Here is a 15872-nt window from a genome sequence, read left to right as displayed (position 1 = left end):
ACTTTCTGGATCTCCAATGGGTCCTGTTCCCGGAGTTGCCCCATAGCCTGGTAGCCTGGGAGGTTTGTTTATCCAGTACTCTATGTGACTCTCCAGCTGGGTTTCCCACTAAGTCAAATAAAGTCATACCCTCTGTGTTCAGAAGTGCAATGATGTATAGCTAACCTCTTGTCTTTTAAAAACCCCCCAAATTCTTCATATTTTGAGGAAAATGGGAGCAGAAAGAAGAATAAAGAGGTTATAAATAGATTACTGGCCTGAAACCAATCCACTGAAATGGTAATATGGTCGTTATTTAAAAAGTGTAGGTATTTTCTGGTGTTTTCCCATCAAGTACCTGCCCAATTTCTGTATGGCACACGCCAGGAATCAATAGAAGTTAACAAGTCCTCAAAACATTCCCCATCTCTTTGTTTAATCTCCTTTACAATAAAGCCAAGGGAAGAGAATTAAAAATCTTTGAAGTATACTCAGCCTCAAAAGAATCAGCCAAGTAGACTTAAAGTAGTCACTTATTTTCCAAAACTGGTTTGTCGGGGAACAATAAAAGGAAGCAAAATTTATGGAGAAATTATACAGTGGATTTGTCACTTAAAATATCGTAACTGTCTCGGGGACAATACCCCATGCTGAGGATTAATGGTCCCGCCAGACCTTTGATTCACCAGCGCCTTTTCTTTGCCCTTGACAAATTGGATTTTTAGGAATGGGAAGGTCGCCTGGACCATTGTTTGCTAGCCATTCAGAGGACTTGATTATGCAGGGGGGTGAGGGAACGACTCCATGTGACCCTCTTGGATGGAACTCTGCAGCTGCTCTAAGAGCTCAACTCTCTCACCAAACTCTGCGCCCTAGAGCTTCAGCGTGCCAAAAGGGGAGCCCTCCTGGTCCAATTGAAAAGCCGGCGTGCATCCACAAGCCGCGTCACTCTGCGGGCGGAGATACGCCTGGGTTCATCCTTCTCCCTGGCTTGTCTCTGTCACTCCAACCCTGTTAAGTAGTTTGGGCTCCTGATTGCTTGTACCCAGAGGCAGCGATGCACACAAACAGGGCTGCCGCCATCAGCGTGAGCGCAGAGAGCTGCATCCCAGCCGGGCTGCGCTTAGGTCCTGTGCCCGGCATCTTCAAACTGGGCAAATACTTGTCAGACCGCAGGGAGCCAGGACCCAAGAAAAAGGTATTTTCTGTCCTCTGCCCCCTTCTTCTGCCTCTGCTCCGAAAACTTTCTCCTTTCTCAGTTGCACACAGCTCTCCCATCCCGGGGCGGGGATGAGGAAGGAAGGAAAGCTAGAGAGAGAGGAATTGAGTTTATTCTTTCCCTCTCTGCTCTGCCTTTTAGGAGAAGTCCTATTCTCAATCCAATCTAATTAAACGAAAGCCGGAGAGGAGACTTGGGCTGGTGGGGTAAGAGCGGGAGGAGGGATAAGGCTTAGCAGAAGCAGAAAGTTGGGATTCTAGTTGACTCTTTTAGACATTGAATATTCTCCTAGCCCAGGTCCCAAACTTCCCTGTTCAGACTGTCTTGGTGCTGAAGCTTGTGGGTCACTCAGATTTGTGGTTTGGGGTGGTGGTGATGGCATCTGTCTAGGTGAACAGATCTCCCTGTTCCCTGATGGAGGGGAGGAAGAGGAAGTCCCGAGGAGAGTGGGGACCGGTCTCAGCAGCAAACAATACTCCTGTCACCTTTTATACTCCTCTCTGAACTCTAGTAGGGCAATGAGTGAGAGGGAGTAAGTACATTATAACTTTTGAAGCTGAGAGATGTATTGATCAGTAGTCATTGTGAAAGACAATTCCTATTCTGAAGTTAAAAAAATTATATTATTATTTCAATTACCACTGCGTTCCCCCAATTCATTAGATAACAAAAAAAAATTCAGTATAGGGTAGGATGATAATGAATGGGGGTGGGGGAGGAGAGATTGAGAGAGCGGCGAGTACCATTGCAAGGGTCAAAATGACACCGTCCATCAAAGTCTTGTCCTAGATGCTGCTTGAGTGAGCAGTGAACTGTCTTGGGTTGGGTCATTGGTTCTCATCGAAGTCCCAGTTCTAGAGAAAGCGTCAGTTCTGGAGCTCAGTCCAGAGGGCAGGGTAACTGATTAATATCCTAGTGATGGAGCGTTATAGATGACAAGCCCACCCAGGCACAAGAGGTTGGAGGGATAGGAAGGTTGCAAGCATCTGGGAGAACACTTCAAACTTTGCGAAGGTACATCTGATCTATAGAGAGTTGAACTCTGGAGAGCACGTAAAAATATGGAAAAACTGTTACCCTAGAGGAAGAGCTGGGTCTAGAAAGGTCCTCACTCCAGTGTCCAAAGTAAATTTGATGGAACTGAAAGAGATTAAAATTGGGAAGAGAGGGAAACAATTTAAATGTACCTCTTCTTCAGAAATTGCCATAATCTCTTCCCCTCAATTGTGCTTCAGTTTCTGTCTCAAATATATACTCTCCACTCCGGAGGCAAAGGCAGGGCTGAATCCACATTATGTTTTTCTTTTGAAAATGCCTCCTAATTACCTTTAAACGTCTTACCAGGCCTCTCAAATTCAGTTCTCATCTGGAGCTATTGGTTTCTCTCTTTAGGCTGCTTTGTTCGGATGACTTTTATTGCAGGATTCTTAAACGATCTTTTTCTCTTTGTGGGAGTGAGGCAAATTATGTGGGAGACTTAGGGGTCTGTAGGAAGCATCATTACCCCACAGGAGAAATCTAGGACTGGGAAGAGCTCTGGCCCAGACAATGCTTTTTTCAATGCAGTCCAAAACTCAACGTCAAACAAAACTGAGGGGCGAGGAAGTGGGAATGGGTGCAAAAAAGCAACTCATACTCTTTCAGAGAGAATCCAGGGTATCTTCTCGATGCAGAAACTTAAGCGAACTGTTGAAATGAACAGCTATATTTCCCACGGTTGGAGGTGTTCTAAGAATTCTCCTCTCCTGGCTATTCTTCGATGACTGCTCCCCCTTCCCCCCCACCTCCAAATCTCTAGATGTTAAGCAGTTAAGAAACTCGTTCACTTTTGGGAATGCAGGTGGGATGTAAGCAAGATCCTGCATCTTCTTTGACTTGGGTCTTATATTGAAGGGAAATGACTATTGCTTGTTTTTGGCAGGTGCGAATGGTGAGAGGAGAGTTAGTGGATGAATCTGGAGGGTCCCCTCTGGAGTGGATAGGGTTAATCCGAGCGGCCAGGAACACTCAGGAACAAACTCTGGAAGCTGTTGCGGACTTACCAGGAGGACAGGTATTTGAGTTCACCTCTTTCCTCTCCTGAAACAAACTCTCTCCAACCTTCTCACTCCTCAAACTTTCTCTGGAAATGCAGCTACTTTACACCTTAGTTGCGTTTTTCATAAATTGCAGATAGAATGATGCTGTTTAAAATCTCTTTCCTAACAGATCTTCTATAGGGCACTGCGAGATGTCCAGCCAGGTGAGGAGCTGACTGTGTGGTATTCGAACTCCTTGGCTCAATGGTTCGACATCCCCACCACTGCTACTCCTACGCATGATGAGAAAGGTACTAACTACTCGGTTGGGGAAGGAGGAGGGGAAGGAAGATTGCAACCCTGGAATAGGGTTATAGTTGCACGTTTATGGCCCATGCAACTCCTCTAAGGTTGAGGAAAAAAATCTTACAGGTTTCCAGCAACTTTTCTGAACATAAAGTAGCTTTCAAAGTCTCTGTCTGCAAATGTTATTAGCTTCCACCGACGGTAGAGGACTACAAGCTTAGCTGTCACCTAGAAAGTACTGTCCACAATGCACCACTTGCACAAATTCAAACAGGGAGTCAGGAAATCTGGGTTCTGAAAGTCCTGCCTCTGCCAATACTTAGGTGTGATATTTGGTGGAAGCCATTTTGTCTTTCCAGGCCTCCGTTTCCTCAGCTGTAGAAGCGAGGAGGTTTTATCTTTAACGTGAATTTCAAATCTTGTGCTCCATGCTTGCAAATTTTTAATCTTAAAGATTCATTTTGGGGGGGAAATAATCCTTGATCTTTTCTTGACTCTCTCTCCTATCAAGAGATAAAGAAAACGAACATGGTAACTGGGACTTAAATAATGAGTATGACATAAAAATAGACACCTTTCTAGTTGACGGAAATATACTCCCTAAGTAGAGAGATGGGTGATTTTGCTCTACTCCATTTTAGGAACATTACGGTACTTTCCACTCGGCCAGTTGGCGGCTCCTTCAGGTTCCCCCACACTTAAATTGCATTTATTCACTCCTCCCCCTCCCCATTTAAATTGAATTTGGGACTTTTCCCAGTTTCTACTTAGATTTATTTGATCCTTTCCAAAACCAACAGCCTATTTATGCAAATTAGGGTGCAGTAACTAAAGATGAAACCGTTTTCACTTCACTAGAAGAAAAGTGAAGAATACTTCCCTGGGGAAGGAGGAGCTGAGGAGTGGATCGGAGTATGACTTCTTTAAGTCACTAGGCCCGACCACCAATACACCAAACGTCAATCGATTTTCTTTATATTTCAGTTGTCTCCGGCTATTTGAAATCAGTTTCAGAAACATAAAAAGGAACACTAAAAAGTAGAAGAAGGGATTTTATTGAAATCAGAATACACAGCTATACTTCTTTTTAGTCTATCAGCTCAGTCACCTCATATCTGAAACTAGATCTTAAGGATTTATAGAAATTAATACAATTTTGGGACTATGTCTTGAAAATGTGGCAGCAGAATGAAGTGCATTGAATGTCCTTTTCTAAACTTGCTTAATACTGTACTTGTTCACTTCACTTCACTTCAATTGTTTTGTTTTGTTTTTTGCTTTTCTGTGTATTTGTACATGCAAATGACTAGATAAAATTACTCTAAGAACTCTTTGTTTCATGCATCACATCAAACTAAATCTTATTATCAACTAGTTTTAGTAAAAGAAAAAAAATTACATTCAAATATATATATATATGCAAACTCCCTTTCTGACACATGAATCTAAAAACCTGAAACCCCTCTGTAGGGATAACTAATGGTCACAGGAACAAATTTTGGAATAATGGTCTTAGTGTTTTTTATTTCTTTTCACTGATTAAGTAAGTATCTACTAATAGGGGGAAAACAGCAGTTATAATTCTCTTTAACCTTTTTAAAGAATTGAAAACCTTAGAATCCATTCCTGTATTATTCTGAATAACAACTTTTCCCCAGCTTCCAGATGTTTCAGAGAAACCTTTACAACATGAGGGACCCAGAAAGAAAACAAGACAAAAATCTCACGTTAAGTACATTTATTGTATTTTGCCCATGGGTAGCATCTTAGGAAGCTATCTTAGGCATTTGGGATAACTGTAGAGGAGTCTAGCTCAGTATTATTTTCCATATTTAAAACTGAAAATGAAACATTGACTTAGGGCTGAGTAGATCACAGAAGGGGCATTCCTATGTATTTGTTAACTTGGTCAGGATTCATGAAAACAATGCTAAGTTTGGGCCCTACTCTTGCTGAATTATTTTTAGCAAAGACTAAAAAAAAGTTCTGAATCTAGGTGGGTGTCAGGTCAATTTAAAATCAAAACATTAGGTTAACAGAGCCCAGGTAATTTTTTTCTGATATACCTGCCTGCACACACGTGTGTGTGTGTGTGTGTGTGTGTGTGTATCACTTATTTTACCTGGATGTAGAATATGTCAGTAAGATTAGTCTGAACTGTTCTAGAACAAAAGATTTTTTGGACAACTCTTTTAGGCCCATTCAATTCTTCTATCAAGATGAAATAACGTAGGTTTTAGATTTTGACTTTCATCTAGGATGCTCATGACCACCTGTTTCAATCAGTGATACCTATGACAGAAAGGTTATGGTATCTTTAAACATTTTTGGGAGTAGGATTTGCTTTGAGGGTGGCATTCTGAATGCCCTAACTGAATATGTATGTATATTGAGGAAGTTGTGGATTTTTAATGAAATGTAGGGATAATAGCACTTTTATGGTTAAGCCTGATAGGAGTTATGCTCATTTCTTTCTCAACTAACTTGCTTTGGGGGCTCATCCACCTCATCCTTATAAGTCAGTAGAGTTATTCATTGAGTGAGCCTATTCAAAGATAGCTTTCTCTGATGAGAACAGTACAAAACGACATATTTGGGGAAAACAATCCCTGAATACTAGATATTTTATTTTTAAAAACTTGGGGATGGTATGAAGACTACACTGTATTGAATTTTTCAATTTATTGTGCTGTGGCTCAAATATACTATTAAAATTTCAATAATATTAATTAAGAAACTAATTCCTTGTAAAATATCTGCATATTTTGGCAGGATCAACTATATTTTTCTTTAGAATTATATAGAAAGCTTTTCCCCAAGCCTTTATGGATTCCCACTTAGTGCTAAAGTGTCTGAGATAGTTACTTCAATATAAGAAATCAGACATAATAAGACAATGAAATCTTTGGTCTAGTTTGAGATCTTTCTTCCATCAAATTAAAAGGGGGCAAAGGATAAACAAAAAACTCAAAACAAAAACCCAGGAACAATTTTGAAGAATAGAAAATCATAGTCCCTACGTGGTCCTTTCGGTTTGTCACGCTCCAGGAAAACCTCAGGCAAAGTGTTTAAGGGTGGGAGGGAGAGGGACGGGTGGGTGGTGAACACAAAAGACATTGTCCTATGAAAAGGAATGATTACATATGGCCCATACATATAGGATATTGTCTCGCCTGGTAATGAGGAGCTCACGACCATTAGATTGGCCTTTGTTTAGTTTATCCAAACTCCTTGACATACGCCACCTATTCTGCAAACGTCAACAGATGGGCTAGAGCACACCACAAGCCTCGACACATGATTTAAGGGAACAGCTGTTCTGGTCTTTCCCCACACAAGCTGGATCAGCTCAGCACTGCCGTAGTCCATACTCAACTTTACTCAGATCAACCCAGTCTACTCAGTTCCCTTCATCCATTCCCAGGAGGAGTGAGCAGGACAGTCAGGTCGACAGCCCTAGGGTAATAGAAGGACTCGAGTTCAGATGAGACGATGGGAGATAAATTATTTAAGGTTTCCTCGGGTCTTTATTTCTCCTGGGGATACAAGAAACTTGCAGATAGGCAGGCGCACACATCGGTAATTTAAAGAGAGAGATATCTGTCTAAGAATCCTCCCTAAATGAATAAAGAAAAGTGTGTCACACTTTTCTTTAGCCCTTCAGATCTCCAAGTCTCTTCACCTGCTGCCCTGTCTTTCTCTCGTAGGGGAGGAGCGCTACATCTGCTGGTATTGCTGGAGGACTTTTCGGTACCCCAACAGCCTCAAGGCTCACTTGCATTTCCACTGTGTGCTTAGTGGCGGTGGGGGTCGCCCCTTCCTGCCCCACGAGCACGTGGCCCGTCCATCGGCTGCCCCGACCCTTGACGGCTTCCGCCTATCCCCCAAATCTGCAGCTCCCGAGCTCTCCGTGACTGCCCCCGCAGCCCCTCTGAGAAACCACTCGCAAGGGCCGCCACCTCCCCATCAGGCCTGCGGGGCCCGCGAGGGGATCAAGCGCGAGGTGTCTTCGTCCACCTCGCCACCGCCTCCTGGCAAGCTAGGAGCTTCTGCCAAGAAGGCAGGTGTGTTCGGCCGCGAGGAGCAGGAGCGTGCCCTGGACATGAGTGTGGGCCCAGGAAGGGGGCATGGCCACTTTCTTGGCATGGTAGGAGGTTCCCCGTCAGGGTCGGGGGGCCTGGCTTTCTATCCAGGGGCTCGCTCTGCTTTCAAGCCCACGGGCCTCGCCAAGGCTGCTGCTGCTGCGGTGGCGGCCCATGGCAGCGACTCCTACCGAGAGGACGGCGGGGCAGGTGCTGGAAAGGCAGGAGGCGGTCTGGGTTTTGGCAAGCTCCTGGGCGGGGTCAAGCTCGGTGGCCGTCCTGGACCCGAATCCCTGGTGGCGAGCGGCGGTGGAGGTCACCACCACCACCATCATCACCACAGCCACCACCACGCCAAGTGCCTGCACGCAGGAGATGGCCCCCCGCAGCCCCCTCCTCCTCCACCTCCGCCACCCCCTCCTCCTGTACTGCCCTGCACAGGGGCCCTTCGGGGCTTCCCGCTCTTCTCTGGCCACTTGGAGGAGGCGTCGGCGTTCAAGCACGTGGAGCGGGCCCTGCCGGCTGGAGGGCTCCCTAGCGGCCGCTACGCCCAGGTACCCCAGGCCTCTGGGTTGCATCTGGAGCGCTTTTCACTCCCTCCTTTTGAGTCTGGGGGCCTAAAGTCCTACCCTGGGGAATGCAGCCACCTCCCGGCCGTCATGCCGGCCTTCACGGTGTACAATGGGGAGCTGTTGTATGGCTCCCCTACGGCCGCGGCCGCTGCCGCCTACTACCCTCTCAAGCTGCACTTCGGTAGCCTGCTCAAGTACCCGGAGTCCGTATCTTACTTCAGCGGACCCGCGGCGGCTGCGGCTGCTGCGGCAGCGGCGGCGGCAGCGGCGGCAGCTCTGAATCCTAGCGAGCTGGGCTCTCTGGCTAGCATCGACCGAGAGATCGCCATGCATACTCAGCAGCTGTCTGAGATTGCCGCAGAGAAAAGCCGCGGCCGCCTGGACGGAGCACTACAGCCCATCGGGGTCCCGGGTGGAGGTGGGGGAGGTGGGGGAGGCAGTGGCGGGGGTGGAGGTCCGGGGGTAGGTGGGAAGCCAAAGACAGGCCATCTATGCCTGTACTGCGGCAAATTATACTCTCGCAAATACGGGCTCAAGATCCACATGCGAACTCACACCGGCTACAAGCCACTCAAATGCAAAGTGTGCTTGCGGCCCTTCGGCGATCCTAGCAACCTCAACAAGCATATCAGGTTGCATGCAGAAGGTAACACCCCGTACCGCTGCGAGTTCTGCGGCAAGGTGCTGGTCCGGCGTCGGGACTTGGAGCGACACGTCAAGTCCCGCCACCCCGGCCAGAGCGTGCACGCCAAGGCGAGTGAAGAGCAGGGCTGTGCCCAGGGCTACCCACCAGAGACTGGGGACCCCAAGAGCGACAACGACAGCGACGTAGACGTCTGTTTCACAGATGATCAGAGCGATCAGGAAACCGGGGGCAGCAGGGACCGAGATTCGTAACCTCTTTTCCAAAAAGGAGAAAGGAAACAAGGGAAGGATTGGGTGTAGGGCCAGTCCTGGATGTAAAGGGGACTTACATAGTAGAAGAGAGATGTGGTCTAGGAGGAGAATCCTTATTGAATTTCCTGTATAGGATTTGAAACAGCGCAAAGGTTTCTCCGGCTCTCCGCAAAGTGCCAAGGCAAAAGGTTAGGGTAGGGCTCAGCTGACATAAAATAGAGCCAATCCCAGTCCGCTGGGACAAAGAAGAGCGGGCACGTTGCCCGCACTCTTTAGCCCCTTAGATACTTTGGTAAGGCATTCCACCTGGCCGGCCAAAGCATTCACCTGTCAAACCCAATATTGCAAGGCCACGTTGCCGCCAATATTTTAACTGCCACATATTTTTCTGAAAAAAAAAAAAAAAAGTACTTCTGTGTCGAGGAAATTGTGCCTTTTGAAACAACTGATTTTCTGTGTATTTTACATGAGCATCTCATTATCCAGAAATAAACTATAGTCACAATTCTGCAGACCTGCCATCGAAACACTTTACTTCTACTTCCTGTTTGCTCACCCGTCTAAAAATAAACATTGCAGCCCTGAATATATCTAAAAAACAGATATATAATTTGACCAAGTGTAATTATTTATAACAAAATAATATTTGAGTAACAAATGTAAAATAAATATCAAAAGCATGACTAAAAGCACGCAATATATAAATTTAATGAAAATATTATTTGGTAGAATACAAATGTGGTGTGTTTGTTTTATAATGAATGATGTAAAGTGGATACAACATTTGGTCTTGGTTCCAGTTTGTCGTGCGTTTTTTTTTTAAATAAAGTTACTGACAAACTACTGTTTGGCTATGTTTTCACTTTACTTATCATAAAGGATGTGTATCTTAAAGAATCTTTTTTAAAATTTGAAAAATTTTCATAGAGAATTAAGAATGAATCTCAGAATACTTGAATTTAATGAAACAAATAGTTGTCAAAAATATGTCCATTCTTAGTCTTGTAACTGAGAAATAATCAAATCAATTTTCTAAAAAGCAAGGTTCAAGACACCTGTGCATGCCACAAGTCTTTTCAGATAAGAGGCAAGAATGGAGTATTTTTACAAAAATGATTTAAACCATTCAGACTTTTTGCCCCCTCCTATTTACTGAAAGAGAAAGGAGACAACCTCTAGGAATAAATTATCCCAAGGAAAATATTTCTTATTGAGCATTATTTGGGCATCACTCTTTTTCTGTCAGATGGAGGATGAATCTTAGTTAAGAGCTGAAACTGGTATTTCTAAGATAGAGGCAATGAAAATTATTAATCACATACTTGTCATTATGAAAGGAATCACTAAAAGGAATTATTATGTTCAGTGAAACTGGGATTGGAGTTCAGTATTACTCATTGATAAGATTTGTAAGAACAAAAACAATCCAGTAAACAAACCCTACATTTATATCCTTGAAGTCCACATTAGACAATTTATGTCACCTACTGGGAAGGGAGAAAGGAATCAGTTCACTCAGTTGATGGGTAGGGGAAGAGATCTTTTCTTGATTTTCATAGGCTCTAGAGAGATCTTTTATTTATTCTTCATTTTTTGAATGAATAAGCCACAATCCTACCTACGTGCTCTTGAGGAAACTCCATGTTACCTTTTACAGTAAGATGTAACCATTTTTTTCTCCATGATAGCCTGATGCTCTGGTCCTGAAAGAACTGTTTTTCTTGAATACTGATTATGATCCTGTTGTTGGTAGATATTGGCTGGTGGTGCAAGGGTCCTTTCTGATCTATCACAGCAGCAGGCCCCGTGTGAAACCTTTAAATCAATGGCTTATTTTCTGCAAGAAGGGTCACAATGCTCTGCCTTGAGATAAACGCTCTATTCTTGGGATTCACTACTTGCAGGGCCAATATGATGTGCTGCAAACATTTTTCTATTTTAAATGAAAGCTCAAAGAATAAAAATGTGTTTGCTGTCTAGTTTAAAAAAAAAATCCCAGAAGGCTATTCATCACTGGAACATTAGATCTGTGATGCTTAGTACTTTAAACCAAATCCACTTTTAAAAAAAGAATACTTAGCTTTTTGAAATAGATTTTTTTCCCCCTTTCCATGTAAGGTAGTTAAAAACCAAGCAAAGTAGACAATTGAATGAACCTATGATTTCAACCTAAGGAAGATATCCTAAATACAAAGATGTTCTCTCATTATCTCCCTGTTATTCCCTGAATTACATTGCTAATTTCAAAAAATTATCTGTGATATTTTTGTGTGAACAAAGCTTGCAAATTTATAATCTAGGAATAGTTTCCCTGAAGGAATGCAGTTTAAAATGGACTCAACCCTTTCCAGTTAAACAAAGAAAACAGGCCCCCTAAGTTCCCGATATAGTTTTTAAAAAATGAATCTAAGCAGAGAACTCTATAGAGAAACCAGTTTAAGTAGAATTATGTAAATAAAAGATGTCACCTTTTAATAGTTTAGTTGTACAATGTGCTCTTTCTATCCACATGTACATATTAAAGAAAACTACTTTATTATTGTTAGGTTTATTAGATCAAAGTGACTTTAGTCCTTTGAGGACTTTCAAATGGATGCAGTTTCCTTTAGTCTCTTTTCTTTGTCATTACTCCCTTCTCCAAAGTAAAGGAACCTCCGAGATCACTGAAGTATCTAGGTGACACAGCAGACAGAGTGTTGGACTTGAGATCAGAAGGACCAAAATTCAAATTCTGATTCAGACACTTATGAGCTGTGTGACTCTGGGCAAGTCACTTAACTTGTCTCAGTTCCTATAGCAGTAAAATGGAGACTATAATAACATCACCTACCTCACATATTAGTTGTGAGGATCAAGTGAGATGTATCAAAGCTTTGCCAACTTGAAAATATATCATTACCACCTAGTCCAACTTCTGCATTTATCAGATTAGGAACAGAAAATTCATGATAAATTAAGCTACTCGTTCAAGGTCATCCAGCTGGTTGATCATAAAACAGAACCTTAATAATTAGAAGCTAAATCCTTTTATTTTAAGATCAGAGCTTTTCCTGCTACGGTGGGATATGGACATCAATTCATGTAAATATGGGAACACAATGCTAATTAATGTCACGATTCTTAGACTTTTTTCTTCATATTGTATGTCAGCATGGTGTGATAGAGACAGTGTGGAACTGGGATTTATACATTTATATATATATTTTTTCTGACACTTGTTAACCTGGGCATGGACATTGCAACTGACCATTCTGCGATTCAATTTTTGCATCCATAACATGGGCATGATAGTATTCACAATAACTTACTCCCCATGGTTTTTGTGAGAAAAGTGCTTTATAAATGAATTATTCTCAACAATGAAAAATTTTAAGTTTCAGGATGCTTCAATGGTAAGAGTGTTGGATTTGGAATCTGGAGGATCTAGGTTCAAATCCCAGTTCTGTCATCTGTGTGACCTTGGACAAGATATTCAACCCCTCTTATTCCAATTTTTTCATCTATGAAAAGGAAGTGGTTAGACTAGATTTGTAAGGTCCCTTCTACATTTATGATATTAAGGAGCAAACGATTTAAAACTAAGTTTATTTGGGCACTTTGATTTATACTGTGATACGTTAATTCAAGAAGCTTCTCCCCTCTACCAATTCAATGACAGTTTCAATCCCCCTCAAAAAGGCGCTGAAAATGATAAATAGCACTGCAGTTCAACTAAAAACAATGTAAACACTTTAGAGTTTCTCTCTACAGCTGTACCACATTAACTTTCCTCTTTGGTCAAAAGGTTCTTGGTTACTGTTCCTCCTAGTCCTAAATGGTATACCAGGTCAATGACAATCCTCGGAAACAGCAGGAGGAAAAGATAGTCCTTATCATACTTCCTGCATCCTAAGCTCGGGCCTTGGAGCTGTTCCAGTTTATGTTTTGCCATTTTAAGTATAGGGAAAATTTCCTTCCTTCCTTCCTTCCTTCCTTCCTTCCTTCCTTCCTTCCTTCCTTCCTTCCTTCCTTCCTTCCTTCCTTCCTTCCTTCCATTTTTTCTTCTGTGATGGTCTCTATCTCTATTTCTTCTCTATTTTTGTGGTGGTCTCTATCTCTCTGTCTCTGTCTCTTTGATGGTGAAGGGAGACGGTGATGGCTTGGTCTTTTCAGAAGTCTGCAGCAGCCGGGAGGTAAATCAGCTTCGACTAACACTCGCTCATCTCTTCCCCATCCTCCAAACCACCCTCAATTTTCCCTCCCCTTCACAGCCGCCTTTCCTCTTCTCTTCCCCGCCCCTCCCTCCCCCTCGCCCCCCTCCCCCCCTCCCACCCCCCCCCCCCCTCCCCCCCCCCCCCCCCGGCCGACCAGGTGCATGACAATCTTACAGGAGGCCAGAGACCCAGCTGCTCCTGCAATCCAATGTAGTTCTACCTCGGGGTACATTTCTAATCCAGACAGACGCGGAGGAGGGAGAGTGGGATGCTCTCGGGGCCGGTTCCAGTGGTCCTTGGGGTGCGGGGGCGGGAGTTCGAACTCCGACCAGGGTTGGGTGGGGGCTGGGGGTAGGAAGGAATGGGATGGGGGAAGGTTTTAGAGGGCTGGCTGTAGGGATTGCAGGTACAGAGAAGGTGGTGATTGGCTAAGACCAGTTAACTTGTGTATCATTTCATTGGCTGGTTCTTAAAGCTTGGGTTGCGATTGGTGGGGACTTCTCAGTCCTCGGAAAAGCGGGGGATCTAGGATGAGTGTTTTACTGCTCCACTCTCACCCCATCTGGAAGTGTGTAGCCCGCGGACTCCGAGTTCAGCTCATAGTTAAACTGATGCTCCTATCTCGGGATGACACATTTGTGCCACTGCAAGTCTATCGTGGTACACATATGCTGTTCACGCTCCCACATAGCCTTTGAACAGCTTGGTTCTCTCTGAAGAATCCTGTTTCCCTGGCCACGATTTTTCCTTCTTAGTCTGAACTGTTACCCGTGTTTGGATTTCAGAAGAATCTCCCGGGCTAGAGGTTGGAGGGAGGAGAAAGAGACCGAAGTTCTTTTAAATTTACGTTCTGGGAGGAGTGAAGAGGAGTCAAAGATAAATAAAAGAACTATAACAGCAAAGTGATGGGGGGCGGGAGGGCAAAGAGGGAGGAAGCAAAGTCTCAAACAAGCCACGGCATTTTCCCCCCTAGTGATCAAAAATCGGCAGAGGAGAGGAGGGAGTTGTTGCCCTTGCATCGAACGCAAACTCCCTGTCTCTCGCCAAACCTGGGCACTGCAATACCCTTACTGTAAATTCACACCAAAGGACAAAGGCGAAGTCAGAGGGCTAGATGAGGTTCCACGACCCGCTCCCTTCCCTCCTCGGTTCACAGAGGCCCATTCACGAAGAACTTGGGTATTCATATCTCAAAAAATAATTGATGGCTGACAAAGTTCATGCTGGACCACAGCCCAAAATTCTTGCACCAGATGAAGGGTTCCTGTCATTTGCTCACAGTAATTTAATTTGAATTAGGTGTGATATTTTTATTCCTGACAAGCAGTTAACACCTTTTACCTGACAAACCTATCCAGGATCCCGTCTCCAAGAGGGTCTATTTAGAATCACCTTTATGTACCCAGCTTCTCGGAAGGTTCAAATTTTAGTTGAAAAAAAATTATTTTAAAATTTAAGTTTCGTATAATTTTAAGGCACCAAGAAATATAATTTCGTGGGACATTTGGTTATCTCACCTTTTAGTAGTTAAGGTGAGCAAAAGACTATGGACAACTATGTAGATGATATCTAAGCAATTGAGAACAGAAAAAGAAACAGCAGTAATAGCATTAAGGAAAGATTACAGTAACCTAAAAAATTCAGGTGTATAATTTTTATGTATATAATGAGAAGTGACCTCACTCAGAATAAATAAAATTATATGTTCAATATCCTATATTGTTTTACCTACTTCTTATTACCTATGATTTAGCTTGGCAACATAGAAATAGCCCCAAGTACAATATATATATATATATATATATATATATATATATAAAATTAATACTCCTTTCAGAGAGATGGTTTGGCATAACAAATGTGTACTATCCTTAGAATCCCTGAATTCTGCCTCTGAAGTGGCCCCAGTTAATTACTTAACCTGTCACATTTTTCCTCACACACCTCTCATAAAATTTTCTCATATGTAAAATAGAAATGTAAAATGAAAAAGTTAAATATATTTATAACTTTAAATCATATCATAAAAATTTTAATTTAGAAAATCCTCAAATTAAAGCAATGTTTTAATATGAATTTTTCCAACAACAATCCATAATTGTTATTTAGTCCCATTACATCAAACTCCCTGCCTTTATATATTTATATGCTGAGGGAGATGTTCTTAACCCTTTTTATATCATGGATTCCTAGTCTAGTGAAGCCTATGGCCCCTTTCTCAGAATAATGCTTTTAAATGCATAAAATAGAATATGTAGAATTATATTGAAAAATTTATAAGAATATTTTAAAAACTCAAGCTCATGAAACAGGTTAAGAACACATGCTCTAAATAGTTATTTTAAATCAAGTTATTTCATCGGCAAGCTGTATTTGAATTAAACAACAGCAGTAACAACTAAACCCAATTCTAATAAATTGAACAGAAAGCCTTCTGTGGAAATGTCTTATGTGACAGGAGAGATGTTGAAGAATGATGTAACTACTGCCAGCTTTAGGTCAGAAAATAGTGAAAGTCAAGGATTGTTTTTGATCCTTTTCCCCTCCTTTTCTGACAACCGGCAAAAAGAAAGATTTTTAAACTTGACTGTGAGCAGTTGCTTCCT

The 15872-nt window shown here is 42.8% G+C and overlaps 1 protein-coding gene across 1 annotated transcript; it reads left to right on the top strand.

The window, feature by feature from the left end:
• Positions 1 to 1036: 1036 nt before the first annotated feature.
• On the top strand, positions 1037 to 9073 carry PRDM13 (PR/SET domain 13). The gene is made up of 4 exons (XM_069077452.1): positions 1037 to 1177; positions 3120 to 3251; positions 3407 to 3527; positions 7230 to 9073. The coding sequence occupies exons 1-4, from the start codon at positions 1037 to 1039 to the stop codon at positions 9071 to 9073; spliced, it is 2238 nt and encodes a 745-aa protein (XP_068933553.1).
• Positions 9074 to 15872: the final 6799 nt, after the last annotated feature.

This window comes from Petaurus breviceps, unplaced genomic scaffold (assembly GCF_028583685.1).
Source record: "Petaurus breviceps papuanus isolate PSGF00001 unplaced genomic scaffold, PetGlider_PUasm1.0 90977, whole genome shotgun sequence".
Lineage (NCBI taxonomy): Eukaryota > Metazoa > Chordata > Mammalia > Diprotodontia > Petauridae > Petaurus > Petaurus breviceps.
This window is presented reverse-complemented; position numbering and strand designations above follow the sequence as displayed.

What these genes read in the sequence shown, in the direction of transcription:
- PRDM13 (XM_069077452.1), top strand. Translation starts at nt 1,037, where the DNA reads ATGCACACAAACAGGGCTGCCGCCATCAGCGTGAGCGCAGAGAGCTGC. An exon ending in CGGACTTACCAGGAGGACAG is followed by an intron (nt 3,252 to 3,406) that starts GTATTTGAGTTC and finishes CTTTCCTAACAG; the next exon opens with ATCTTCTATAGGGCACTGCG. An exon ending in TCCTACGCATGATGAGAAAG is followed by an intron (nt 3,528 to 7,229) that starts GTACTAACTACT and finishes TTTCTCTCGTAG; the next exon opens with GGGAGGAGCGCTACATCTGC.